At 53.8% G+C, this 26,334-nt stretch overlaps 1 protein-coding gene across 3 annotated transcripts in view; it reads right to left on the bottom strand.

The window, feature by feature from the left end:
• Positions 1-24,509, bottom strand: part of ACSS1 (acyl-CoA synthetase short chain family member 1) — a 45,211-nt gene extending 20,702 nt beyond the window's left edge. For all 3 annotated transcript variants that reach the window (XM_055544133.1, XM_055544132.1, XM_055544131.1), the window contains exons 1-3: positions 24,181-24,509; positions 15,226-15,322; positions 274-473 (exon numbers count right to left, since the gene is read on the bottom strand). In XM_055544133.1, coding sequence (XP_055400108.1) covers positions 274-473; positions 15,226-15,322; positions 24,181-24,472 — 589 coding nt within the window. In that variant the 5' untranslated portion in view covers positions 24,473-24,509. The remainder of the gene's footprint in view (positions 1-273; positions 474-15,225; positions 15,323-24,180) is intronic.
• Positions 24,510-26,334: the final 1,825 nt, after the last annotated feature.

Here is a 26,334-nt window from a genome sequence, read left to right on the forward strand (position 1 = left end):
TACGTTTCTTCCTGCCTCCACTGCAGCCACATGGCCTCCTCCAGCGGATACCTATGCCATTCCCTCCACCTGGAATCTTCCTTCTTCATGTGGTTCAATCCAGTGCACTTGGATCTCAGCTCATAGAGCAAACGCTCATTCAGCCACGCACTGTGCTTGGCAGTGCCCGTCATCTGTCTCTGTGACTTTCAGTGATGTCTGCCACCACCCTGAGTCCCTGAAGGCCAAAGGAGACCCAGATTTCTCCCTCCATCCCACTGCCCACATGCTCACCATCGTTGATCCTCCCAGCCAAGGACCCCACACTGAAGCCAGCAAAGATGACATTGTGGATGGCTCCGATCCTGGCACAGGCCAGCATGGCAGCCACAGCCAGTGGGGAGACAGGCATGTAGATGGCCACTCGGTCCCCTCGGCGGACTCCATACCTCTTGAGTGTGTTGGCCAGGCGGCACGTGGTCTCCAGTAGCTCCCTGCAGCACAAGGGAGGGAGGGCTGTCAGAGAAGGGGGAGGGCTGGAACAGTTCTGCAAACTGCAGGCACTGCAACCCCAACCAGCCTGAAGAGGGCAGCCGCTGGAACACCTGGTGCATGGAACAATCTTTTCAGAAAACATTGTAACTTTGTAGGCTGGTACTGACATGGATTCACAATCATTCTGCTGAGGAAAATCACCTGCCCCTCGTCTACAGAGAACAGGGCTTCTCAGACCTGGGATATCTGGTCCCCGAGGCTTCTGACACATCCACCCTGAGAGGCCCCAGTTCTCTGGGTCAACACAGGCCTTGCTGAGCAGGGCACCCCCAACTCTGTGAAGCCACAGAACTTTGGGGAGGAAGGAAGCCCATGGCCTGGGGCAGGCCTGCGGGGGTGAGGGATGGGGATGCTGAACACCATGCCCTCACCTCACGCACCCACGAGGCCCCTGTCTCCACTCCCAGGCTTAGGCTCGGCTGGCCGATCAGAGTGCAGCATCCCCCTGAACAAGCTGATTGATTGGCCTGAGGTTTGTGTATGACCCAACCCAACCCTGGGAGGATGACATTCCCCCAGAAACCAGGGGTCTGCAGCAGAACCAGGGGTGGGGGAAGTACAGGAGGGCAGAAGCAGCTGCACAATGAGTTCAACCCTATTTTCCAAGTCGTCCTGCTGAACCTCACTTCCCACAGGAAGGGAAGTTCCCCATTTTTGCTGCTTTTGTTTTATTGTATTTGTTATTTAACAGAAAGAGCTGGCATGGAAGGGCAGAGTAAGTTCGCCCCACACACATGGCTTCACCCTTGTGGCCAGGACCCAGCAGTGTTTGTGGTTGCCCCGTGCTCAGAGACCCAGAAAGCGGCAGCCTGGCAAGGGCCACCAGGAAACAAAGAGGGGGGTGGCGATAGGCTTTGGGGGAGCCCAGATGAGAGCAGATCACTGGCATAACCAAGCAGGACCTTGTGGGACACCGCTCCCCATATACTCTGCTTTAGCTCCTCTCTGAAACACTCAGATAACTGTATCTCATACACGTTCCTGAGTCCTCTTACAGATGCTAAAACCCCCACCAAATGGAAGAAATGAACTACTTGTAGTCTCTAGACCTACTGGAGCCTGAAGACTGATCATGTTAACAGCCCAGTTACCTCATCATCAACCAATCAGAGAACTGTGCACAAGCTGTTCACATACCCTGGGACTCCCCTCCCTCACCTGGACTTTAACAGGCTTTCCAAAACCCATCGGGGATTCCAGGTGTTTTGAGCGCCAGCTACCCTGGACACCTGCTTGGCACCCTGCAATAAACGCTGCACTTTCCTTCACCACAACCTGCTGTCAGCAGGCTGGCTCTACTGTGCATGGGTGAGCGGAGTGACTCAAGTCTGATTTGGTAACACAAGTGCGGCCTGCACTCTCCCCTGACTCCTGCCCAGACTGGCACAGACCCCGTCCCCTCTCTTAAGGCTTTAGGACAAAAGCACCACTCACTGGCACCCCATCCACCCTGCACCTGAGCTTGTGATGAAAGAAAGAGCACCCAGAGGGCCCCCAACAGCAAACGCCCCAGAACCAGGGCCCAGAAACATGCCTCCTGTATGTGACAGCGCTGAAGAGGCAGTCATGGTCAGTCACCCAGAAGGTGACTTAAGCGCAGCCCATGTGCTGTTTTTTTTTTTTTTTTCCACATGCTGTTTTTAACAGCCCTAAAGATTTACGCAGTTGGTGCTGAGGAGATGGAGGCTCAAGTGTGTCAGAGATCAGTGGTGATGAAATCCTGTCCTTTTTCTACAGACGGAAGGATGGAAGGCAGCATTTTGAAGTGAAAAAAGGAACAGAATGGCCCAGACAGAGTGGCCTGGGTTACTCTCTACAGTAGCTGGAAAGGCGTGGGAGCTCAGCTTTCACAGCCGGCACAAGATCACCTGAGAAACAGCAGGCCCCTCCACCTTGTTGGACTGTCACACGTGTGACCGAGAAGCATCACCCACTGAGGACCCTGCCAAACATTCAGTAGAGATTATCTCTACCATCAGGCGTCTTTGTTTGAAATTACTTTTAAAAGTACTAAAATCAACTCATTCACTTTGGTGAATTCATAAGATGTTAAAAATTCTGTTCTCGGTACCATGAGGGCAAGCTGGGCACCAGACCAAGGAAATGAGAGGAGAGTGTCTTCTGGCAGCCCAGCTCTGATGGGGAAGTGAAGGCACATGAGAGCGTGAAGGGCGTTCACCGCCTCAGTTTAGGGTACGATTGCTGAGGGCAGCAGGGAGAACTTTCGGGAAAGGTCAGCGGTGGGGAGAAGGAGGAAGGCAGAAGAAGGGAGAGGATTCCTTCCGGCCAGAAGCTGCCTGGCGACCAGAGCTGGACAACCGACCTGTGTGGCCCTGGGAAGGTGTGGAGACCAAGCGACAGTAGCCAAGGTGTTCCCTGGAGGATCAAGGGGCCTCCCCACGGGCCCTGCCACTGAGTCCGCTAGGTCCCGCACTCTTTTTTTATATTTATTTATTTTTGGTTGTGCTGGGTTTTCGTTGCTGTGCAGGTTTTTCTCTCATTGTGGCAAGTGGGGCTCCTCTCTAGTTGCAGTGTGCAGGCTTCTCATTGTGGTAGCTTCTCTTGCTGTGGAGCACGGGTTCTAGGCACATGGGCTTAGTTGCTCCATGGCATGTGAGATCTTCCGGGACCAGGGATGGAACCCGTGTCTCCTGCATTGGCAGGCAGATTCTTTACCACTGAGCCACCTGGGAAGCCTGGGTCCCGAACTCTTGCTGCTGCCTCCAGAGATGTTTCTGATAAAAAATCTGATCTGGGTAAAGCTCTTGAGTTCACTGCCCTTCCTGTCCTCTCCACCAAGGCCATAAAACTCAAGGTCAAAGAAATCCTTGAAACCTCCTTGGGTTTCCTGACCCCATCAGTCCAGCCTCTGCTTAAACAGAGGCTGGGAGTCACCTCACACAGCACTCCCTCTTTCTTTGCTACTTCAATAGAGAAATAGTCTTCCTAGAATCAGGCCAAGATTTGTGGCTGTTCCACTTCCAGCCCTTGGTCCAGTTCAGGCCTTTAAAGATGTCCAGAATAACTCTGTCATGCAATAACAGCCCTTAAGATTCCTGGAACACTCCCTCCACCATCCCACAAAGCCTTTCTCTCCCAGCTTCTCTCCCCCAGCCCTCCAGGAACCGACTCTCACACCCTAGAAACTTCCAGGTCACAAAACAGACCCCAGCACTCCCATGGTGTCTGCTCGGGTCAGAATAAGGAAACCCAGACCCTTGACCCCAATTTTATATTTAACCATGTAAATGACGAACACATTTATTTTTAATGCTTAACACAGGTGGCCCCAATTCAACATGAGGTCACTAACCCACTAACCATCGCCACACCCAGAACAGGACTAACCAGGGCTTTGCCCTATCACAATCAGGGAATTAATTCTCAAAATCGGACTTTCCGGACTATCTATTTGTCCCTATTTAATTCCACCTCAATTTCTACTCATCTTTCCAGCGCACCCATTATTTTTTTAAACTTGGATTTTTGTTAACAATTTCCTCCAGACTTACACCACTGGAGAATAAGGTCAACAAACCTAGATCTTCAAATCACGAAAATGTACATGTTACGCAAGTGATCCTCCAGGTACTTAAAAATTTACTCCAGGGTACTCAAAAATCATCCAAAAGCTGTCCTTGGATATTCATGACTTCTCAGACTTTCACAAACCGATATGCTGCTTCTATATCAAATAGATAGTGCAGTCACTCAATGACCAGTGCTCTGGGCTATCCCTGCAGGAAACACTGCTTCCTCCTTGCCTGTGGGGTTTTTCCAAGGGACAGTGACATGCAGCTTTCTGAGAAATCACCTAACAAAATAAGTTTGAGTTCTATTTTCCAGTGCGAGGAGCAATACATTATTTGTCAATCAGGTTCTGAACAAGCTATCTACGTTTGTCTGCCAGGAGACGCCTCAGGGCCATGCCTTCCATGTGGAGGCACGAAAATGACAGGCACAAATACACAGAATGGCCTCACCTTCAGGGTGCTGAACAGCAAAAGGCTGCCTGGCCTTGGGGAAGAAAGGAGACCTTTCACAGCCAACTCTAAGCTTCAGCTGGGAGGAACGTCCATCCAACGCTAATCCAACCACAAGTATGTGAAATCAACACAATGCCTGCCTGAACACAGACAGAAGAAAGCCATCTCTGGTCCAGCTCAATAAAAACAGGACACAGCTGGACAGACCCGGGGAATTAAGATAAGCTCTGTGTGTGTGTATGTGTGTGTGTGTGTGTGTGTGTGTGTGTGTGTATGCACGTGCACGTGTGTGTGCGTGCACATGCACAGCTGCTGTATCTAAGAAACTAATGTGGAACACACAACTTGCTTACTTGCTACAATTACTGTGGCTCTTGTGTTCACTAGCTAAGAGGCTACCTCCTTCATTGTCCACTTGCCCCACTGAGTATCAGCTTCCCTTCAGCAGGGATTTGTTCACCGCCTTCCTCCCAGTATCCAGAACTGGACCTAGTGCAGAAAAAGGTGTGTGACAGATGTCTGTGGAATGGAAGAGACCAGCAGGTAAGCCTGAAAGAGCCCAGGCAGGCACAGGGTGACTGGAGCCTGGGGTCTAACCATGAGCGCTGGTCCACCTGCAGATGTCTCCCAGCCTCCTGCACTGAGAGAGGGTCACATTGGAGGAAACATCCTGCCCCTCAGAGAGTGCGATGGGCAGGACAACCCCACTGATAGGCCAGCCCATGGCTACTCCTCTGTCTACACTTCCTTCTGCCAAGAAGGGAAGGAGCCCAGGGAACGGTGTCACTGGGTATGTGGAGGCCCGCGACAGTGTCTTCTCTCCCCTAGTCTGGTGCTGATAGGAGGGGTCAAGCCCAGGGTCCAGATGAAGGACCGGATAGGACAGGTCTTCCTTCAGTCTGCTTCTCTAGACTTGACTTCTTTGGCTGCCCCAGGTCTTAGTTACAGCGTGCAGGATCTTGGTGTGGCACACAGGCTTAGCTGCTCTGCAACATGTGGGACCAGAGTTCCCCAACCAGGGGTAAGACCCACCTTCCCTGCATTACAAGGCGGATTCTTAACCACTGGATCACCTGGGAAGCCCCTACTTCTCTAGACTTTGCTATTCTCTTCAGTAAGCCATTTCTGGAAGGTGAAGATGGTAAGAAAAGCGAAGGTTGGCAAGAGAAGTGGGGCACAGCAGAAGGGACCCCTTCCCACAGGAAGAGGCTTGCCAGGCCTCGGGACCATCCCCTTCCCTCTGGCAAAACTCCTCTGGCCCAGACATTACTCTAGCCACTAAATCTGATCTAACGTGAGGCCATGTGCTTACTCTGCTACTTACTGCCACCAGAGAACAGAAGCCCAGGAAATTCAGCTGAGCGGGCTCATAACCCAAGTATGAAATTCCTCTCACGTCATGATTCGATCTCGTGACCATGACCTTGAGCAAAGGTAAGCTGCAGGGAACTGTAAAGCCACTGCCACATGTCAACACGAATACGCCCAAACTGCCCTTGCCAACGAAGCCCCAGACACACTCAGGGTTCAAAGCAAACAAGAGATGAAACACCACTGCTGACCCTGGGCCAGCCAGTGAACTGAGGGTCACTGAAGCTGCATGTTTTCTAAATTCCTTACGAAAAGTAAATGTATTTTTCTTGAAGCTTTGCTATACTCTGTGGAAAGTTATGAACTCAGAGAATTTCCCTCTCAGGAGAGTATCTCAGTGAAGGACATCTGATTAGAGGTGGGGCTCCCCCCTACCCTCAACTCCCCATACACCTGGGTCTTGACTGACCCAACCATAGTATGGTCCAATAATAGGAGTACTTCTAAGGCGGTCTCCAGGACTCCTGTGGTCTGAATGTTTGCACAGTCCTTACCCCCAAAGAGGGTAGCATTAGGGCGAAATTAGGTCATGAGGGTGGAGCCCCATGATGGGATTAGCGCCCTTATAAGGGAGAATCCCAGGGATGGGGGAGCCTGGTGGGCTGCCATCTCTGGGGTCACACAGAGTTGGACACGACTGAAGCAACTTAGCAGCAGCCGCAAGGGAGACCCCATGGAGCTCCCTTTTTCCTTCCACTAGGTGAGGACACAGAGGGAAGGCACTGGCTATGACCAGGAGAACCCAACCAGCAGACGACCATGCTGGCACCTTGATCTTGGGCTTCCAGCCTCCACAACTGTGAGAAATAAGTCTCGGTTATTTCTCAGCCCCCTCTGTCAGTGGCATTTTGTTATAGCAGTCCAAACAGACCTACAGGGCCTGCACAGCCAAAAAACACAATGTTGTAAAGCAACTATACTCCAATTAAAAAAAAAAGGACAGGACCAAATCTGAACTTCTAGGCACATATAAAAGCATCCTATAAACAGTAGCTATAATTACTGCAGAAAAAGGCAGAAAAAGAAAATGGGTGACAATGGGTGGTTCCTTAACATCAGGAAGGAGAGTGAGGATGTCAGTTTACTTTTGTGTGAATTGCAGGCAGCTGTGTCATTGGCTCAGGGTGAATAAAGGTCACCGCTGTATATGAATACAGTTACAGAAGCCCTCCCCTGCAGCCCCATGCCCTGCAGTGGGTACTGATGGGAAGCCCTTGCTTGAGGTGGGAGGGGTCTGAGAAGGATACATCACCCACAATCGGGGCCGCTGTCAGCAGCAGGTTCTAGGTACTCAGCCACAGCCCGGGGTTCTGAGAGGCTGGGGGAAGGCAGGTGCCCCCACCCCTCAACCACCTGTCGTGTCTCCCCCCCACCTCCACCAGCTGCCCCATCTTCTCCAGCCATGCTCACCACCCACTGTGAGCACAAGGACCCTGCCATCCAGGCAGCCTCAGCCACCCCCAGGCCCCTGAGGGTTCACTGCCCAGAGCACTCTCCTCCTACCCTCCCCACCCCACTCCCATTCACAGTTCCTTCAGTGACAACAGCTACTGAGCAGATGTCCTGTGCCCAGCACTGCTCTGAATCCTAGGCACATCCATGGAGCCTCACAACAGCCCAAGGGTTGGAAGTTACCATCACCCATCCCATTTTTCAGATGAGGAAACTGAGGCACAGAGGAGTTAAGTGACTTCTCAAGGCTATTCAGCTGAAAGGGTCAAGAATCAGGTCAAGATTAAAACCCAGTCTGGCCCCAAGGGCTGCTCTCAAAACCCACAGCTTCAGAACAACTTGAATCCTATTATAAAGGCTCCCAGACTTGACAATTTTGCCATTGGCCAATTCCAATGTAACAATTTTTCTTTGTTGTTGTTATTTAGTTATTAAGTCATGTCCGACTCTTTGCCACCCCATGGACAGTAGCCTGCCAGGCTCCTCCATCCATGGGACTCTCCAGGCAAGAGTACTGGAGTGGGTTGCCATTTCCTTTTGCAGAGGATCTTCCTGACCCAGGGATCAAACCTGGGTCTCCTGCACTGCAGGTGGATTCTTTACCACTGAGCCACCAAGGAAGACCAACATTTTTACTTGGGTTGGTTCAAATTAGCAAGAGAAATGTTGCAGGCCACTCACAGTAGTTGAATTGAGCCTAATCGGCTGCCATCTATGGGGTCGCACAGAGTCGGACACGACTGAAGCGACTTAGCAACAGCAGCAGCAGCAGCAGCAGGACGGAGGAGAATGGGGTGGGGGGTGGATTTACTTCATGATTCAGTGTTTGGCCCCACATTCAGAACCACCTGCCCCAGGGTCTGTCTCCCGCTCAACCTAAGTCTTTCCCACCCAGACACCACCCTGTGGCACAGAAGTGACAGGTCAGACTTCTTCCCTAATTCACGCCTAATTTCCCTTGGACCTCAGCACAGGCCTTCAGCCCAAGTTTTGTCTCTGGAAAAGGAGTTCTTTCCTTCCCAGACTCAGAGCCCCGCTCACAAAGAGGGAGCCAGCACCAACCCACTAAGAACCCCTGAGGTTCCTGCCAGCCCCGGGCAAGAGAAGTCTGCGGCCCCAGTCCAACCATAACCAGCAGGGAGGATGGGGCTGTCAGCCCAGATGAAGCAAAGGAATTCACCCTCCCTATGGCCCAGAAACCTTGCGCCAGCTTCCCAGAGGACACTGACTGTATTTGCTGATGGGAAATTGTCAAGCCTCCCCGGATCTGGACCGCCCCCCCTTCCCAGGTTTGGATGAGGTCCGAAACAGTCATGGGGGGCCAGCAGAGAAAATGAAGGGCCAGACAGCCCCTCCTCCCTCCCCAGGCCATCACCCCTCCCCTGGTACCCACAGTGACCCCTCCTGCCTCTAAAGGCCTGAGAGCCTCAAGCCCGGCCCCCCAGCCACTCCAGCACCTGCATTTTCTGTACCTCAGCCCACAGCCACACCAGGACTCCACTGCCCTCAGGCCCACCTGCTCTGTAGCCATCCCTTGTCCCTCCTGGAGGCCACCTGGAGCTCTCTGGCGCTGACCTCTCCAGTCAGTATTCATGGTTAACTTTGTCCTGGCATGGGTGCGGGGGGCCAGGAACACACGGCCCTTGTTGGTGAAGGGGTGTGTTGTCTGCACACAGGCGTGCAGGCCTGTCACCAGGTTTGGCCACCCGGCAGCCCCACTGTTCACACCTTTACCACCTCCAAGACTCCAGAGCACAACCCACAGAGCAGACATTGCATTGTCTGACCCCCTTTCTGGCCTTTCCAGCTCAGGGAGCCTGAGAGTCCTCGAGGGCGGCTGGGCGTAAGGTCTCACGCTTTACAACTGGGGACGACTGCGAATCCCAGTGAAGATTGTAGGCGTCAGCCACTCACACAGCAGAGGCTGCCCAGCCCTAGGGTCAAGGCCAGGGTCGGGGTCAGGTGACCAGACAGCAGGCCCCTGGTTGGTTATAGGGAACCCTCCAGGCAGCAGGTCTTGGGCAGCAGATGGAAGGGTCTGGCACCATGGACACTGGGGGCTGCATGTCTGCTGAGCCTCGAGGTGGCCCTGCGGGATCTCAGGGCTGCCAGCCCCCTGGGCCGTTCCCTCCAGGGGGCCTTGATTTTCTACCTCCTGGAGTCTCGAAGTGGCCAAGGAGGGGGCGGGGAGGGTGGCGGAGGAGCGTGGCCGATAGGGCCTCCACATCGCCCAGGCACAGCTCTGGCCCCCACACCCCCAGCCCACCGGGTCTGCAGCCGCCAGAAGCCCAACCACACAGCTGGAATAGAAGCCCCTCCCCTCCCGGAAGGCTGGTCCCAAGGGGCCAGGCGGAGGCCTTCGCCCCTCCCCTTACCCGCCCCCGGGTGCCTGCGCTCCGCCCCTCCCCTCGGCAGGCTGCTCGTCCTCCCACAAGGCGAGCCCCTCCCTCATTTCGCACAGCCGAAGGGGGCTCACAGAAACAGGACGCCAGGGCCAAGGCAGGCGATCAGTTCTTCACACTGAACGTCAGCCAGGGGCTTCAACCAGAAAGGCCCCGTCAAGAAGGTCGACTCTCGTGGAGGACATTCCCACTACGGTGCCAAAATAGGGCCATTCTAATATGTGAGATTCCAAGAGCTTGCTCAAAAGAAGAGGGAAAAACAGTACCTTGTAGAGAAGAATTCAAAGCACTTGCCAGCTTCAAACTAAAATCTCAAGGAAACTTAAATATTGGTTTAAAACCAGCTCGATCCAAGTAACTCAGGAGTCCTGCCGGATTCTGGGAGCCTGCACGGGGATTCCTGACCGAGTTCTGCAGTCCGAGTTTCTCAGAGGCAGGCAGGGGACACCGCACACAAGCCTGGCGGCCCTTGGCCTCTTGTGCCCCGGCCCAGAGGAGCCCACCCTCACAAACCCACTTCCCCTGCCTGACAGGTGCCCCTGTTCTGGTGCCTCACAGTAAACTGCGCTGGTTCATCCCAAAGCACCCCACCTCTCCACCTCCCTATACCAGTTAATAATCCTCCCCTTCAGTTGCCCTAATTTGTTAATACAGGAGTTTGCTCGCTGCAAACTGTAATTCATCTGCGGGTGAGAAGCGCCAGGTGCAAGGTTGGGGGCTGGGAGGGGCAGAAGTGCTGCCTTTTAGCAGACCCTAAATTGTTCTCCCAAGGTGAGGTCCTCTTCCTGGAAAACCCACCCACCCCTCCCAGCACCAGCAGCAGCAGGGCCACCAGCCCTTCCCCTCATCAAATCTGAAATCCTTTCCTGGCATCCCTTTGCCTGGCCCTGACCTACAGCTAAATGAGGCTTGCATCCTCCCAGATCCTGGCCTGGGCTTTCATTCCCCTGGGCTGCTCAGCACCCAGCACCCAGGGGAGGAGAAAACAGGCTCCGTGAGCCAGAAATGTTCTCTAGGTCGCCCACAGTCGGGGATAAAGCGGGTGGGAACACAGGGCACCTACCCGGCTGCCCCACCCCGCAGCGCACTGGCCTACGAAACCCTCCTGGCCTCTCAAAACTCACTCCCAGGACTTCCACAACGTCGTCTCCAGCCACGTCCCAGCGAGACTTCCTGCTTCCTCCTGCCAGAGCCCAGGGGGCCCTTCTGTGACAGTAACAAGTGGCCACAACCGGGATACGAGCCAGCCTCTGAGGAGGTACCTCCAGGCTTCAGACCTAGCCGCCCCCTCTGCCCAGGGCTGCTGTCTGACTGCTGCAGACAGAGGGGCGCCTCAGAGCCTGGGGACCATCCTGTGTTCCCAGTGGCCCCTCTGCACTGGGGCCAGTAATGCTCAATGCCGGCTGCCCCAGGGAGGAGGCGCCCTCCATGGGGCGGGGTGGTGGGGGAGGGGGGGTGGGGGGGTGGCATGTGTCTGCTTTGCGCCTCCACAGGGGCTCCTCACTGTGCACCCTCTACATAAGAAAGCCCAGCTGGAACCACCACAGAAATCACCCCCTCCAGGGCTGAAGCCACAATGGAAACTCTCCACCTCCACCTCACTCAGCTCACGTGTGGGCACATGGGGGGCGGGGGGGGGGGGGACAAAGCCTGCTCTCCTCACTGCAGCCCCGCCGCCCAGCTCAGCTGCACAGCCTGCCCGCGACCGCAGCCGCACTGCCCTCACAGTAACCCACATTCACAGCGGAAGGCCAAGCCAGGGCTAAAATCTGCTCCAGCTTTTTTAAAAGGTCACGTCTTGGATAAGTGACAAGGTTCTACTGTAGAGCACAGGGAACTATATTCAATATCCTGTGATAAACCATAATGGAAAGGGATGTGAAAAAGAATATTTATATACATATATGCATAACCGAATCACTTTACTGTATAGCAGAAAGTAACACAACATTGTAAATCAACTATACTTCAATAAAATAAAGTTTTAAAAAAACTGTCAAGGGCTCATGTCTGGACCCCTCCTCAGAGAGCCTCAGATGGGAGATCCTGGGTCAGGGCCTGGTGAAGACTCTCAGCCCACTCTCTGCTCTGACTGGGCACCAGGCTCAGAGGCACCCCCTGCTGAGAGGCCCCGAGTGCAGTACACAGGGGCCAGCCATAGCTGTCCACTCTGCTCCCCGCCCTCTGTCCATTCCCCACTTGGAAATCCTTGGCCCAGACTCCGGGCTCCAGGCAGGCAGTGGTCTTGAACTGCCCCCCACCTGTCTAGAGGAAAGGGACTTGTGTTTGTGCACATCCCCACCCCCAAGCATCTCTAGAATCTGTCTGCTTGAACAGACCGTGAAGGGCCAGCTTGTGAAATAGGTACGTGGACGGCTGGGAGGAGCAGCAGCCAGTGCTATCTGGCTGAACCCCCTCAGGGAGACACCCAGGTTATCTGTGCCTGCCTGGCGTTACAGACCTCAGGCAGTGCCAGAGGGCCCAGGATTGCCGGCCTGCTGGCTCCCTCAGACGGGTTCAGACACACCTCTGCGCAGAGGCAGGCTGGAAATCAGCTGGGTGGCCCTGTGGCCCAGGCTCCGGCCTCAGGTCACAGGCTGCCCCTCCTCCCCGGGAGATGCTTGCCGGCCATCCCAGGCTGATCCCTGCCCCTTTACTTCCCATCAGGAAGTGAGTACCACGCCTGAAGAAGGAAGCGCGTCTGGAGGACAGAACCCCAGCCAAAGAGGCTGTCCTTCTCCCAGAGCCACGCGGCCAGCACCACATAAGGCCCACCGTGCTGCCTAGCTGCCCCCGTGCCTCGGCCCGGCGGGCAGGATGCGCCTGGGAACTGGCACAGCCAGCGCTGCAGACAGGCGTAGGACAGGATGGGGACACTGGGCTGCCCCAGGGTTCCCAAAGCAGGTCCTACCAGACCTCCCGCACCCTAGGGAGGTGGAAATACATGCCAACAGCACTGAGAACTTGAAGGCAGCGTAGACCCCACCCCCAGGCAATGGCCCAACTCCCAGAGTAGGAGCAGGGTGGTGTCTCCGCAACCCAGGAGAGCAGTCCAAGGAGGATCCTTGGACATGGAGAGCAGGCTGTAGATACGTGCACGTTTCGGGCATGTGTGCAAGGGTGTGTGTGCACATGTGGACCCATGTGTCACTAGTATTTGGGGCAGAAGGGGGTTCATGTTACAAGCTCTCTGCTGATTCTTCAGATGCACTTCCTCAGAAGAACTCGGCAGACTCAGAAAGGACAGGCCTGTGCCCCTGAACAACAAGACGGGTCCCCCGAGCTTCAGACAGACGAGGCAGGTGGGGTCCCAGGAAAGCACATTACCCTCGGCACCCTGGTCCCTGAGAACCTCAGCCCCACACAGCCTCCTTCAAGGGCTCTCAGGTCACGGGTCTGGAACTTTGTCTTCAGGCCACCAAGGCCTGTGACCGTCCTGGGGCACCTTGGGTGCCACCACGTGAGACACTTGGCAGGAGTGCATTTCAGTTTAGTGGCAGTTTATATGCTGGCAGGACAACCAGCACCAAGTGTAGGCAGCTCTCTTCTGAGACAGGAGGGAGAAAACCTCACATTGAAAACCTAACATGACCAGGAAAATGATTAATCCAGGTCCCTCAAAAACTAGCTGCCATTACAGACAACCCAGTCACACGCTTCTCTTTTCCCTCAAACAGTAAATAGCAACAGTCACGGGGCATTAAGACTAGCTGAAGTTTGTAAAACCATTTTGTTAGGCTGAGTCTGTTTATTTTTAGAGAGAATAATAAATTCTTTGCCTGCACTTATAGGTTTATACCTGCTCAGGGCAGCTTTGCAATGGAAATGAAGTTGTTCTTTGTTTAACGAGCTGGCAATCTTCCTGAGACTCTCCCACAGTGACAACCACACACTCAGAGGCTCGCCCAGAGGCCCTCAGAGGCCCAACATGGCCCAACACCAGCTCATGGTCCGGGTCCACAGGAGGACAGGAGGAAATTAGTCCATAGCTGGACCCCCTTCACCTCCTCCACCCCCATCACAGAGCCTTCATCTTCTACTGAACAATCACACATAGATCAAGTTGGGCCAGTGAGGGTGAAGAACACTGGAGCGGCTCACCTGTTAGAGCAGCGCCCCTGACTCCAGTGCGCAGAGCCGGGGGCTCCCAAGCCACATGGGGTTCAGAGCGTATCTGTCCAGGGGACCCAGCTCAGTGCAGTGACAGGCAGTAAAGGCTGAAAGGGACTGTGACAGCTGAGGGTATTGGGTGCAGGGGGAGGGATGAGCAGGGCAGGGCCCGCTAGGAGCCACAGCAGATTAACAAACGTCACTTTGCTGCTTCTGCAGGAGTCCACCTGAACACAGCTTCACCAGGCCTGGTGCACTTGATCTGTGATAAAACCTGAGTCTGAGAAACAAGCAGGAAACCAGGGGTCCCTGGGGCCTGGAACTCTGAACTCTCCTCCTGCTGTGTCCCCTTCCTCCCCTCCCCATCAGCCAAGCACACCTGCACCTTCTCTCTGTTCCTGGGATCCCTGGGCTAGGACTGGACGTTCTTTCTCCACCTTCCTCAGGCTGCACCATCTTCCTGAGGCCGCTCCTTGTCAGCAGCACCTCAGCTTGAAGGTCATGTAAAGCGACCTTCGCTGGGTCGCTGGCCCACACTGGGGCCATGGGCTTGGGGATGTTCGTTACTGTAACGCACCCCAGCCTGCCGTGACTGCTACAGTGGCACTCAGTGACACCTGTTGAATGGTTGCCAAGAAGCCCTGAGCCACCCACCAGGAGGGTAATCATGCCCACAACTACCTGGGGTACTAAGGGACCACAACCTAGGCTCCCAGTAGGCCTGCAATAGCCCTGTAAAGGTGAACTGAAGCTTGAGCCAAGGGGTTTTCCCATGCGGATGTGGCCACAGACCAGACACCTCTGAGCAAGACAGTCCCGGGAAGGAGCAGGGCTTCAGGAAGACAAGTACCTGCTCCCGATGCCAGGTCTGCTCAAACCCCGCAGTGCACACACTTGGTGTACAGAATACATGATCACAGATACCCTCTGATCCCTTAAATATCATGGCCCTTGTTTTATTTTAGCCCCATTTCAAAGTCTTGGGTTTACTGTTGTGCCTCTATCATGACACACTAAGAGGGGCTGATTTTAGTTACCCCAGCATGTATGTGATTCAGCTCATGTTCATATCCACTTTTCCTGAGACCAGAGAACATTTCCAAAGTGGAAATGCCCCCTGATATAATGCCCTGCCCAGAACTGGTCACAGGCACATGGAACTGCTTGACCAAGAGTGACCCTGTGCCTTGAACATTCATCATACTTGTTTCTGAGGACCCTGTTCTCTCCAGCAGAATCTAAAGACACCAAGTACTGCCCAGGTGGATGAGGATGCCAGGCCTCCTCCCATGCACAGCTTGGCGGCAGTGTTTGGCACTGGTGCCCACATGCGCACGCAGAGGCACCCACCATCAGGGGACACACCGTACCTGTAGGTGATCTTCACTTCAGTTCCAGGCTCATCTCGCTCCCAGATCAAAGCGATGCTCTCTGGGGACTTCTGAACGTGCTGATCCAAGCAGTTGACTGCACAAAAACAGGAGCACGGACGTTACACTTGGTGCCACTGGAGTCAGAATGGGGAGGGTCCGGTTGGCCTGGTTTGCACCATTCTCCCTAGGTTGAGAGACGTCTCAGGTGCAGGTGACCACTGGGAATTCTAAAGAAGTGCTTCATGTGTGGAGCACTCCCCAAGTCCCAATCCCCAGCCTCATTCCCTGCCCCCACCCCCCCACCCCCCACCAGCGACCTGACCCAACTGGCCCTGTGGTTTTCAAGGCTCCCTGGCGATTCTGACACGGCCAGGGCTGAGCACTGCAGCCCCGGGCTGCAGGAAAGAAGACTCGATGCAAACAGGATGGCCTGATTCCATGCAGTGCATGGGGAGGGTGCTTGTGGGGTAGGGGTGCAATCCAGGACAAGGACCCACATCCCTTCTCAGGTATCCAGCCAGCACCCAGCTCTCAGAAGCGATGCATTGACGAGGGAAACGTCTCGCTAGTTTTCCAGGAGGCTTGCTCCCCTCCCCCTCCGTTACCGAAGCTCAGGTCATATGACTGCCCACAAAAACAGGTCGGTTGTGGTGGTTTACTGTCAACCTGAAGATCAGTAGGATCATGTTCATTGCTAACTTCCTGTTCACCACTGACTGGACTTCAAGGTGAGCTTGGCTCTGGCCGGTTTTTGCCAGAGCCCCTTCCAGCCGGCCCTCGTGGCCTGTCTTCATTCCTCACCTCCCCATCAGCAGGGAAATAAATACCTAAGAACAGCTTTGGGACCAGCAGCCACTGCCCACCTGGTCTTCAGGGTCACCCTCATGTCAAGGTATATAAATTTTTCCTTTCCTGTCTTTTGGGGCAGTTATTTATCTTCTCCCAAACTAATCTTCTTCTACAGAAATGGGAGATGTACCCTTTGCCAAGTCTAACTCACAGGGCTGGGTCAGAATCAGATGGAAAGCAATCCTGAGAGGTTACAAGAATACGAGGTCAGTCACCACCCGATAATCACCCTGCTGGGAGTTCCTACAAATATTTCCTGATGGAAAACCATTCTGACAGAAGTTATGGGAGACTCTCCCCATAACAAACCCATAATCCTCGAGAGGGTGAACTCCCATGGAAACATTTACAAACTTTAGCTTGCGTCTGTGTGTGCCTGTGTGCGTATGAATCCCATTTTTTCCCCCTCTCAGGATATTATCGGAGAAGGCAATGGCACCCCACTCCAGTACTCTTGCCTGGAAAATCCCATGGATGGAGGAGCCTGGTGGGCTGCAGTCCATGGGGTCGCTAAGAGTCGGACACAACTGAGCGACTTCTTTCACTTTTCACTTTCATGCATTGGAGAAGGAAATGGCAACCCACTCCAGTGTTCTTGTCTGGAGAATCCCAGGGACGGGGGAGCCTGGTGGGCTGCCGTCCATGGGGTCACACAGAGTCAGACACGACTGAAGCGACTTAGCAGCAGCAGCAGCAGCAGGATATTTTATCTATCACTTACTCTGGGAGGTGAGAGGGAAGTTCAAGAGGGAGGGACATACGTAAACCTATGGCTGATTCCTGTTAATGTATGGCAGAGACCAACACAATATTATAAAGCAATTATCCTTCAATTAAAAATAAATTTTTTTAAAAATTTCAAGTTTCTAACAGGTATATAAGCTATACCTCACAAACTTGATAAATGAAGGGTGGATGTCATGGGGAAAATTCCTACTTACTGTCACAGGAAAGTTCTTTGAACTACTAGAAAAACAGAAGAAAACAAATCCTCCTCCCCCCGCCCCCCCGCAAAAAAAAAAAAAAAAGAAGAGACAAAAGCAGAAAGACAAACTGAGAAGGGGCTTGGTGGCAAAACTTGGATTTATACAATAAACCTGACATCAGTCATGTATATGTCGGTCTGGTCCAAAGTTCATTTTTTTAATATTTATGTATTTTTGGCTGTTCTGGGTCTTCATTGCCATGCACAGGCTTTCTCTAGTTGCAGAAAGCCAGGGGCTACTCTCTAGTTGTGGTGTGTGGGCCTTCCATCGTGCTGGCTTCTCTTGTTGAGAAGCATAGGCTCTAGGGACATAGGCTTCAGTGGTTGGGCCTCGTGCGCTCAGTAATTGTGACACACAGGCCCAGTTGTCCCATGGCACGTGGGACCCTAGTTCCTGGACCAGGGATCGAATCCTAGTCCCCTGCATTGGCAGGCAGACTCCCAGCCACTGGAGTACCAGGGAAGCCCTGGTCCAAACTTCAGAAGAGTTTTCACACTAAGACCACAGGTTTCTGGATCCTCTTGAACAGTCAGCAGCTGAGGCCATACCACACCTGGCAGCTGAGTGGTGGCCACTCTCAGCAGGGGTGGGCCTGTCACCCCCCTTGCTAGCCATGCCCAGTCTGCTCAGGTCCTGTCTTGGGGCCTTTGCACAGTTTCTCCCTGCCTGGGGGACATCGTCCCCCCCTCCCCACTGCTGCACACCATCTGGTACCCAGCCTCCCCCAGGTCTCAGCCAACACGTCCTCACTCCACTATGGAGCACCACTCTTCCCCGGGACCTTATGCCTCCCAGACTCTAATACCCACTGTGGTGTTTCCAGCCTGCTGCCCCTTTGTGGGCAGGGGTCACATGCCCGGTTCCTCTTTGGACACCTGCAGCCTGACCCAGGGCTCCGAGCACAGGAAGCCCTAAGTTCTGCATGATGGATGGACCTGCCAAGTCCTCAAGTTAGAGGATGATGTGGGGTCCAGGTGACACCAGGCTGGGTGCGTGCCTGGGAGAGGGAACAGACCTCTTCTCATTTTCCTGGCTTTGTCCCTCAAGAAATTTCCTTTTGGGGCCTACATCAAGGCTTCTGACTTCCCCAGGATCTCAGATGACTTGTGAGCATGTAAAGTTTTGAGGCCCCACCCTGAGTCTCTGACTGAACAGGTCTGGGTGGACTTGAGGATTTCACTTCTACCAGGATCCAACTTGATGCTGTGACTGCAGGTCCAGGACCTCTTTCACATAGGCGGGTGCAGACACACATGCACGTATGTCTCCTGGTACGCACAGTTCAGAGTCTAGGGCAGCTTTCTTTTTCCAGTGGTGGTGGTGGCAGTTTAGTCACTAAGTCGTGTCCAACTCCTGGATAGGAGTAATTAAAGACCCTTGCCATCTCTGCAAGACATCCGGCCATGCCCTCACTGGATGGCAGCCTGGGGTCACGGTTAAAACCACACTGTAGAGTCAGGCCACTGTCCAACCACTCACTAACCATAGATTCGTCTATTTATCTCTAAACACCACCTCTAAATCTTACTCTCCTAACTGGTGGTGGTAACGGTTCCGGACTCTAGGAGGCATGGTAGTAATTAGATGCCACTGGAGTTTTCCTGCCATGGGGTGTGACTGTGTCCCCAAGGGAAACTGAGTTCACAGCTGCCATGGACAACCCTCAGATGACAGTGTCCAGAGAAAGCACAGGGCCGGTCTGAGGTGACGTGGCTCTATGATGCCATGTGTATGTTGACTTTTAACACATCTGCATTGCTCCTGCTGTTGCCTCAAGTGCAGAGGGGAGGAAAAAAAAAGGAGGAAGAGAAGGAAACCCTTACATCTCTCATTTTTCAAAAAAAGTCTCCACCGAAGAACTGGGCAGCAAGACAACGGAATTTCATTTCCAAGCATTTCCAAGAAAAGTTGGGCAAGGAGATAGAGCAACTGAAGGCTTGGCTCAAACCCGACCTCTTATTTCGATCCTTTTCCAAACTTCCCAGCACACAGTGATCTCTCCTCCCACAACCCCATTCATCACTGACTCATCTTCCCAGCAGCCCCCATTCTGACACAACATCAGCTCTGCTAAATCCGCCCCCATCTGGGTCACAAGGTCCCTATGTGCAGGGACCACTTCCCTAAGATTCCTTCACCTCGGCAGGGGGCAGGGGATGAAGGGGCAAACTTCCTAATTCTCCCCTTAGCAGCTGTAAAACCTTGAGCACTGTCACCAGTGTGAACCTGCTCCTGTACTGATCTGTGGTCCTTCTCCTCATCAGAACGCAGGCTCCGAGGCACTGGGGCATTTTATGCATGATCCCCACCAAAGATGAGCTAGAGCCCTTACATCCACATCTGTACAATGGGGCCACCAGACACTTCAAATTGGTGTCACAAGGATGTCATGAGATGAGGCATCACAAAGTTCACCTAAGGGCAAGTCTGCACCCAGGCCTGATGTGGCTCTGCAAGCAGGTAAGCGGGTGTGTGTGGTGAGTTTGAGTTTCTTTTAAAGAAAAGGTGATGAGGGACTTCCCTGCCAATCCAGTGGTTACGACTTCGCCTTACAATGCAGGGGTGTGGGTTTGACCCCTGGTCGGGAGGCTAAGATCCCACAAGCCTTGAGGCCAAACTAATCAAAACATAAAACAGAAGCAATGTTGTAATAAATTCAATAAAAACTTTTAAAAGATGGCCCACATAAAAAAATAATTAAGATATTATTAAAAAAAGAAAAGGTGACCAGAGGGTCATCAGTTTCATCATAAACATGTACACACGAATGCAGGCATTTCCATCCAACAAACTTGTTGGTTGTTTAAATGCATCCCTGCCCCTCCTCCCTTTACAAAAATTTAATTTTAATCCAAAGAGATGAGGGAGTTAATATTCACAAGAGGAGTCACAATAGGTTTTCTTTAAATAGAAAACCTCCCTGGCATAATTTGAGGTATTACGTCAATCACAAAAACTGTATTTGCCAACTTTCCAGAAACATCTGCTATTTAAAGTAAGTCATGTCTCTAACAACTGGGGAGGATTCAGAGCTTTCCGAGGGTCCCTCCTCCTAAGACCTGAGGTCATGTGTTCACTGAGAGTTCCTTGAAAGACCTGAGTGAGCTACTTCAGCCACTGGGAGGAAATGCAGCCTCGGAGGCAGGCTCTTGCCATCTCAACGTTTCTGTTTCTGCCGTCTGAATTATTCGAGGCACGTCATGAAGAGGAGAGAGCTACAGCGAAATGGTTTCCACTGCTACAAGGAATGTTCCAAAAAGCGTCCAAGGAATCTCTGTGTTCAATGCTAGTTATAAACAGTCTATCCCCAAGCTTGAAAATAAGAATACACACACGTGTGTTTCAAATTCAGACTCAAAATAGAGTTTCGTTTTGTATTCTGAAAGCAACACGTCACTACCCTCCAGTTCTGCATCTGCAGCTTCCTGATGTCTCAAGTTTATACCCATGGAGCAAACACATCTGTTGAGCCCTGCGAGGGAAAGAGCCAAACTTCAAAAGCTGGAGTTTTTATCAGAACGTGGCTTTCTAAAGAGTTTCGGGTTTCATGCAAACCAGTCACTGCAGGGGGTGTCAGGTCTACCTCCCCACCCCCACCCCGCCCCTCCCAGGGCCCTCTGACACCACAACCCCCCACTGGCCTGGCTCTCCCATGGTCCAGGAGGGCTTTCAGAGCCACGTCAGCCACCTGCGTGCCCTCCTCAGCCTGCTTCCCAGAATAGGCTGGTCAGATGGAAAACCCGTGTGGTCCCATTCAGAGGCAAAGCAACACGGCAGAAGAGCAGGTTCAAGGTTACAGCCTCCTCCCAGGATTCATTAATAAATAACAAAGGCCAGTGATTGGGTGCAAGGAATGTTCTGAAGACAGTGCAGAGTGCTTCACAAGCATTTTCACATTCAATGCTAACAGCAGTCCCAGGTCACCTGCCGCTGGTCAGAAGCCTAGCAGCTTCTGCCTTGGTCTCTGGGACCTCTGGTAGCCAACAGCCCTGGGTCTAGTCACCACCTTGTGAGAAGCTCCTTGTGGGTGCTCCGGGCCACAGCTCCAGCTAAGCCCAGCCTGCAGGCCAGGCCGCAGACTTGGGAGTGAGCAAGGTAGATGACTAGAGTCCCACAAGCAGGGAGCAGAGGCAAGCCACTCCGGTCAGGCCCTGTCCAAAGTCCTGACCCACGGAATCCAAGAGACTAAGAAAATGGCACGGATAGGAACTGGAACAGAATTTCAGTTACGCACTGTTCTCATGTTACAAATGAGGAGACGCACCAAAGAACAGTCAGGGAAGGGCAGGAGGAGTAAATTGGGAGAGTGGGATTGACACAGACACACTACTATACATTAAATAGTGTAAACTAATAAGAACCTACTGTAGAGCACAGGGAACTTTTTATTCAGTACTCTGTAATGACCTATATGGGAATAGAATCTGAAAGAGTGGATATATGTATATATATACTTGACTCACTTTGCTGTGTAGCTAACACAATTGTAAATCAACTATACTCCAATTAAAAAATGAATTTTAAAAAATTAAGCACTTGGCAAGACTTTAGATAGAAAGAAAAAAAAAATGGTCAGGGGAAAACAAGGATTCAAACCCAGAGTCGGACATGACTGAGCGACTGATCTGATCTGATCTGATCTGATGATTCCAAAGACACACCCAGCACTACTGAAGTGTACAGTACCACCCACAGACTCTTTGTTTGTTTGAGAGAGATAGATTGGCATTCATCCCAACCCACCCATTTAGTGGTGCCCCACCTGCCCTGGTTGGACACAGGTCAGTGGTTCTCAACCTTAAGTGTGTATCAGGATCACCTGGAGGATCCACCCCCAGGTTCCTGGCTCTGGCCATCTAGGATGTTTCTACAAAGTTCACAGGTCTTGCTGATGCTGCTGGTCCAGGGACCACACTTTGAGAACTGTATGTACAGACCTTCCTGAAGGGGCAAACTGAGTTTTAAGTGATGCTCCTTTGAAATAAGCCATCATCACACGACCATCACACAGACAGACAGAGCATGCCAAAACACACCCCCTCCCACCCCAGCCCACAACTTTTCTAGTGGCTCCCAGGATAGCCATGACTTGCTCTGGTCCTTTTTCATATGATCACCTCTGATTTACAGACACTGGCGACCATCAGAGATATTTCTGACAGATGAGTGGGTCACATACACATTTGATGAGAGAATGTGGCTGAAATGCTGTTTTTCTACAAGGCAGTTTTCTGAAGTTCAGTTTCTGGCTAAGGTAACCATAAAGGAGAAATAAATGAAGAAAAAGAGGCAGAGGAGTGTCTTGCACACCCTAACCCTGACCTTGAACCTGACCGAGTAGGGCTCACAAGGCCCTGGCTGCCCGTCGCATTGGATCTGTCATTACATCACCACCACCACCACCACTCCCCACTTCTTATCTGAGAGTGAAAGGTGGCACGTGTTCACCTTGAATGTCCCTGGCAGCCTCAGGTCGCCCAAGTCCAAGGCAGCTTCTAAAGGAACTGCAACCTTCTACCCCTTCCCCCTGCACGCAGCTCTCTCAATCCAGGGTGCATTCCACCAACCCTGCAAACCTAAGGGTTTAGTTTTTCTCCCACTAATCCAAGGACACTTTCTGCTGACTCAATTCTAGAGAAGACACTTATCTACTGAGTCATTTTTATTAAATCAGCAAAGCAATATACAATATATAAAAAAAAAAAGTCTGGTCCAAAGTTCCCTTAAATATCTTTGCTTGAAAAATAACTGCAAGAAACTACCTGTAACTCTGGCTACTTCTAAATTTCACAAGTCAAAATCACTACCACTTATTGCTCACTAGTAAGTGCTGGGTCTGTTCCATACCCTGTGTGCCTGGTCATCACAACCAGCCCCTCAGGTGGGTATTGCGACCTCTAGTCTACACAGGCAGAGAAGGCAATGGCACCCCACTCCAGTACTCTTGCCTGGAAAATCCCATGGATAGAGGAGCCTGGTGGGCTGCATGCAGTCCATGGGGTCGCTAAGAGTTGGACACGACTGAGCGACTTCACTTTCACTTTTCACTTTCATGCATTGGAGAAGGAAATGGCAACCCACTCCAGTGTTCTTGCCTGGAGAATCCCAGGGACGGGGGAGCCTGGTGGGCTGCCATCTATGGGGTCGCACAGAGTCGGACACGACTGAAGCAACTTAGCAGCAGCAGCAGTAGCAGCAGTCTACGCAGGAGGATGCTGAGACTCAGAGGAACAGAAAAACTGGACCAGTAAAGAAGTGGAACCTGGAGACTTAGACCCCACTACCCAGTTTAGGCCTTGGTCAGGAAGACCTTTCCTTAAACAGCCCCTAGACTCCCATCTATCCCATTACCCCCTTCCTCCTTGACAGGCAGCCCCTCTGACCACGCCCCATCTGGCTGCTCACACCCTAGACCTAGCCTGCCTCCTCCTTCCCTCAGTTGCTGGGCCGTCTGCCCCTGGCGGACCGGGGGCATGGCTGGCAGTGTGAACCCCAGTCCCAAGTCTGGACAGAACCGTAGGGGATTCAATCTCCAGTAGGGGCCAGAGAGGACAGACTGGGGATGCAGCTGGCTTTTGAGACCTCGGAAGACCGGCCCCCTGGGTCTTCGGGGCGAAGGTGAAACTGAGAGCGGGGAGGTCCCACTACTGCTTCCTTCCCGCCCGCCCGCGGGCTGACTCCGGCTGCCGGCGCGGCTTCCTCCTCCCCGCCACCCGGCGCGGCTCCGTTTGTTTACACGGGCAGGGCTGCTCCCCAGGCGGGTCGCCGGCCGGCACCTGGCGGTGACAACGGCCAGAAGCTTTTCGGTTCTGTCGCCGGCCGGCCCCGGGGGCGGGAAGTCCTGCTCCTGGCGCGCCCCTTGCCTTCCACCCCACGAGCGGCACGCTCGGTGTTAGGGCCAGTGGGGGCCACCGTTAGACTCGGGGGGGCGCCGGGGAGCCCAAGCCACGACCGAGGAGTCGGGGCCGGGCCGGAGGGGTTGGGGCGGGGTGGCCGCGTCGCTTGCCGGGGAGCGACGCTGGAGCGCCGAGGAGGGGGCGTGTAGAGCCGCCGCATGCTGGGCTCGGGGTCCCCCGGCCGCACGAGCTGGGGCGCCCCGGTCCCCAGGCCCACTCACCAGACACGTTTAACTGGCCTCCCAGGAACCAGCTGATCCTGCCGCTGCGGAAGTCGCAGTCGCTCACCGTGTGGTAGGGGGTGTCCCACACGAGAGCGTCCCGCGCCAGTGGCCCCCAGAAGGCGGCGGGCTCGCGAGCTGCCAGCGCGATTCGCTCTTGGTAGGAGCCGGGCGGCGCTACGGGGGCGAAGGCGCTGCTCCAGAGCCGGGGGGCAGCCAGCGCCCGCACCCCCACCCCGCGGAGGCCGCCCAGTAGCCGCCCGACGCCGCGGCCCAAGCAGCGCGCCGCCATCGCGCCTCAGAGTCCCGCGCCTCAGAGCCCTGTGGCAACCCGGCGCCCGCGTGCCCGCGCCCCGCCCCGACCCCGCCCCGCCCAAGGCCCCGCCCCCATGCCACCGCCCCGGCTCTCGCCCAATCCCGCTCCCGCTCCCGGTCCTCGCGCGCTCGCGCCCCTCCCTGGCTCCGCCAGCGCCCCGCCCCTCCGGCCAACGCCCCGGGCCCGCCCTCAGGCCCCGCCCCCTCCCCGCCCCTCCCAATTCCTCCCCTCGCGCTCCAGAGCGGGGCGCCAAGGGAGGGGGAGCATCTAGGGAAGGGGGGCCTCCCGAAGCGCGGGGTACGGGGTCCCGGGGCGGGCTGCCGGCGTTTCAACCGGTGCGTCTTCCAGCTCCGACGGCTGCGCGGCGCGGGGAACCGCAAAGACTGGGAACCCGGGGACGCAGGCTCTCCCGGGCGCGGGAGCGACCGTGGAGCCAGGAAACCACCAGTTAGGTCCATTCAGCATCTTAGAGGCCGAAGGCATTCGTTTCTTCGTGCGCCCTGGAGAAGGAACCCGCAGGTCTGCCTGCACCGGACCCCCGCCAAAATATACACACACAAGCAGCACCCCCGCTCCGTGGACTAAGTGGGATCCTCTGCCCAAGAGGCTATGGGGGTACCCAGGGTGGTGGTCTAGGGTCAGCCGCATTCCTGTGGGAGCGAAGCAAACGCCCGGGGGTTTTGGCCCGCTGCTGCAGCTTCTGTGTCCTGGGTTCAAAACCTGACGTTTCTAGCTCTCTGACCTCCGGTGAGTTCCTTAAACGTCTCTGTGCCTACACCAGCCCGGCTACTGAGCTCCCTGGGTGTCCCTCGCAGGCTGCAAGTTTCAGACACCAACTCATTTATTCTTGTGCAGCCCTGGGGAGGGGGAAACGCATGATATCTCTCTCCCCCAGCTGTACCCAGGGAGCCCGGGAATGGAGGCTGTGTCCCAGTTATCAAGCCAGGAAAGATAGAAGGGAAGCCACAGAAACTTGCTTCAGCCAGACTCGAATATCACAACACCCACAAACTAAACACATAATAAATAAGATAAACAAAAGGGAAAGGGGAATTTTGAAAGTTGGTTGGTTGAGTTCCATCCCATTAGCTGTAAGAGGAACTTCTGCTGTTAGCCCCTGTGTGTGTGTGTGTGTGTGTGTGTATGTGTGCCCCCTCTCCTGTGCGCCTGCATGCACTTGCCTGCTTGCACATGGTGCCTGCTTTTTAAGGCTGGGGGAGCTGGGGTCCAATGAGAAGAGTTAGCACTTACACATGGGCACTGCTCTGTGCCAAGTGCTTGACCTGCATTTTTCTACTTAATTTAAAAATTATCTGGTGCTATCAAGTCCTGCCCACTCTCAGCTCCCAAGTGGAACATATGAGGACGCTGAGCCCTAAGAAATAAACACGTGCTGAGCAGCAACCCCACTCCCGCCCCAATTTCTGCTTCACCACTTGGCCTGAATCACTTTTATTTTTTTTTTAAGCCTCACCACACAGCCGGCAGGATTTTAGTTCCCCAATCAGGGATTGAACCTGGGTCCTATGCAGTGACAGCACAGATTCCTAACCACTGGACTGCCAGGAAATTCCCTGAATCACCATTTTTAATAGAATAAATAATAAAACTGAAATAGAGAAAGACCGCAAGTGTGGCCGGGGGTCCCAAAGATGACTACAGATGCTGGAGCAGAGGGTGAAAACTCCCAGGCATTTGCTCTATAGGTGAGAGGCTCCCCCTCAAGAGGAGGGATCCGTTCCCCACAAGAGGATGAGCAGTGTTGCTCCGACTGTCCCAGCCCAGGCCCTGACAGGCCACAGAGGCAGGCCCTAGAGACCCCTGCAGAGAATGTTACC

This window comes from Bubalus kerabau, chromosome 13, assembly GCF_029407905.1.
Source record: "Bubalus kerabau isolate K-KA32 ecotype Philippines breed swamp buffalo chromosome 13, PCC_UOA_SB_1v2, whole genome shotgun sequence".
Classification (NCBI taxonomy): domain Eukaryota; kingdom Metazoa; phylum Chordata; class Mammalia; order Artiodactyla; family Bovidae; genus Bubalus; species Bubalus kerabau.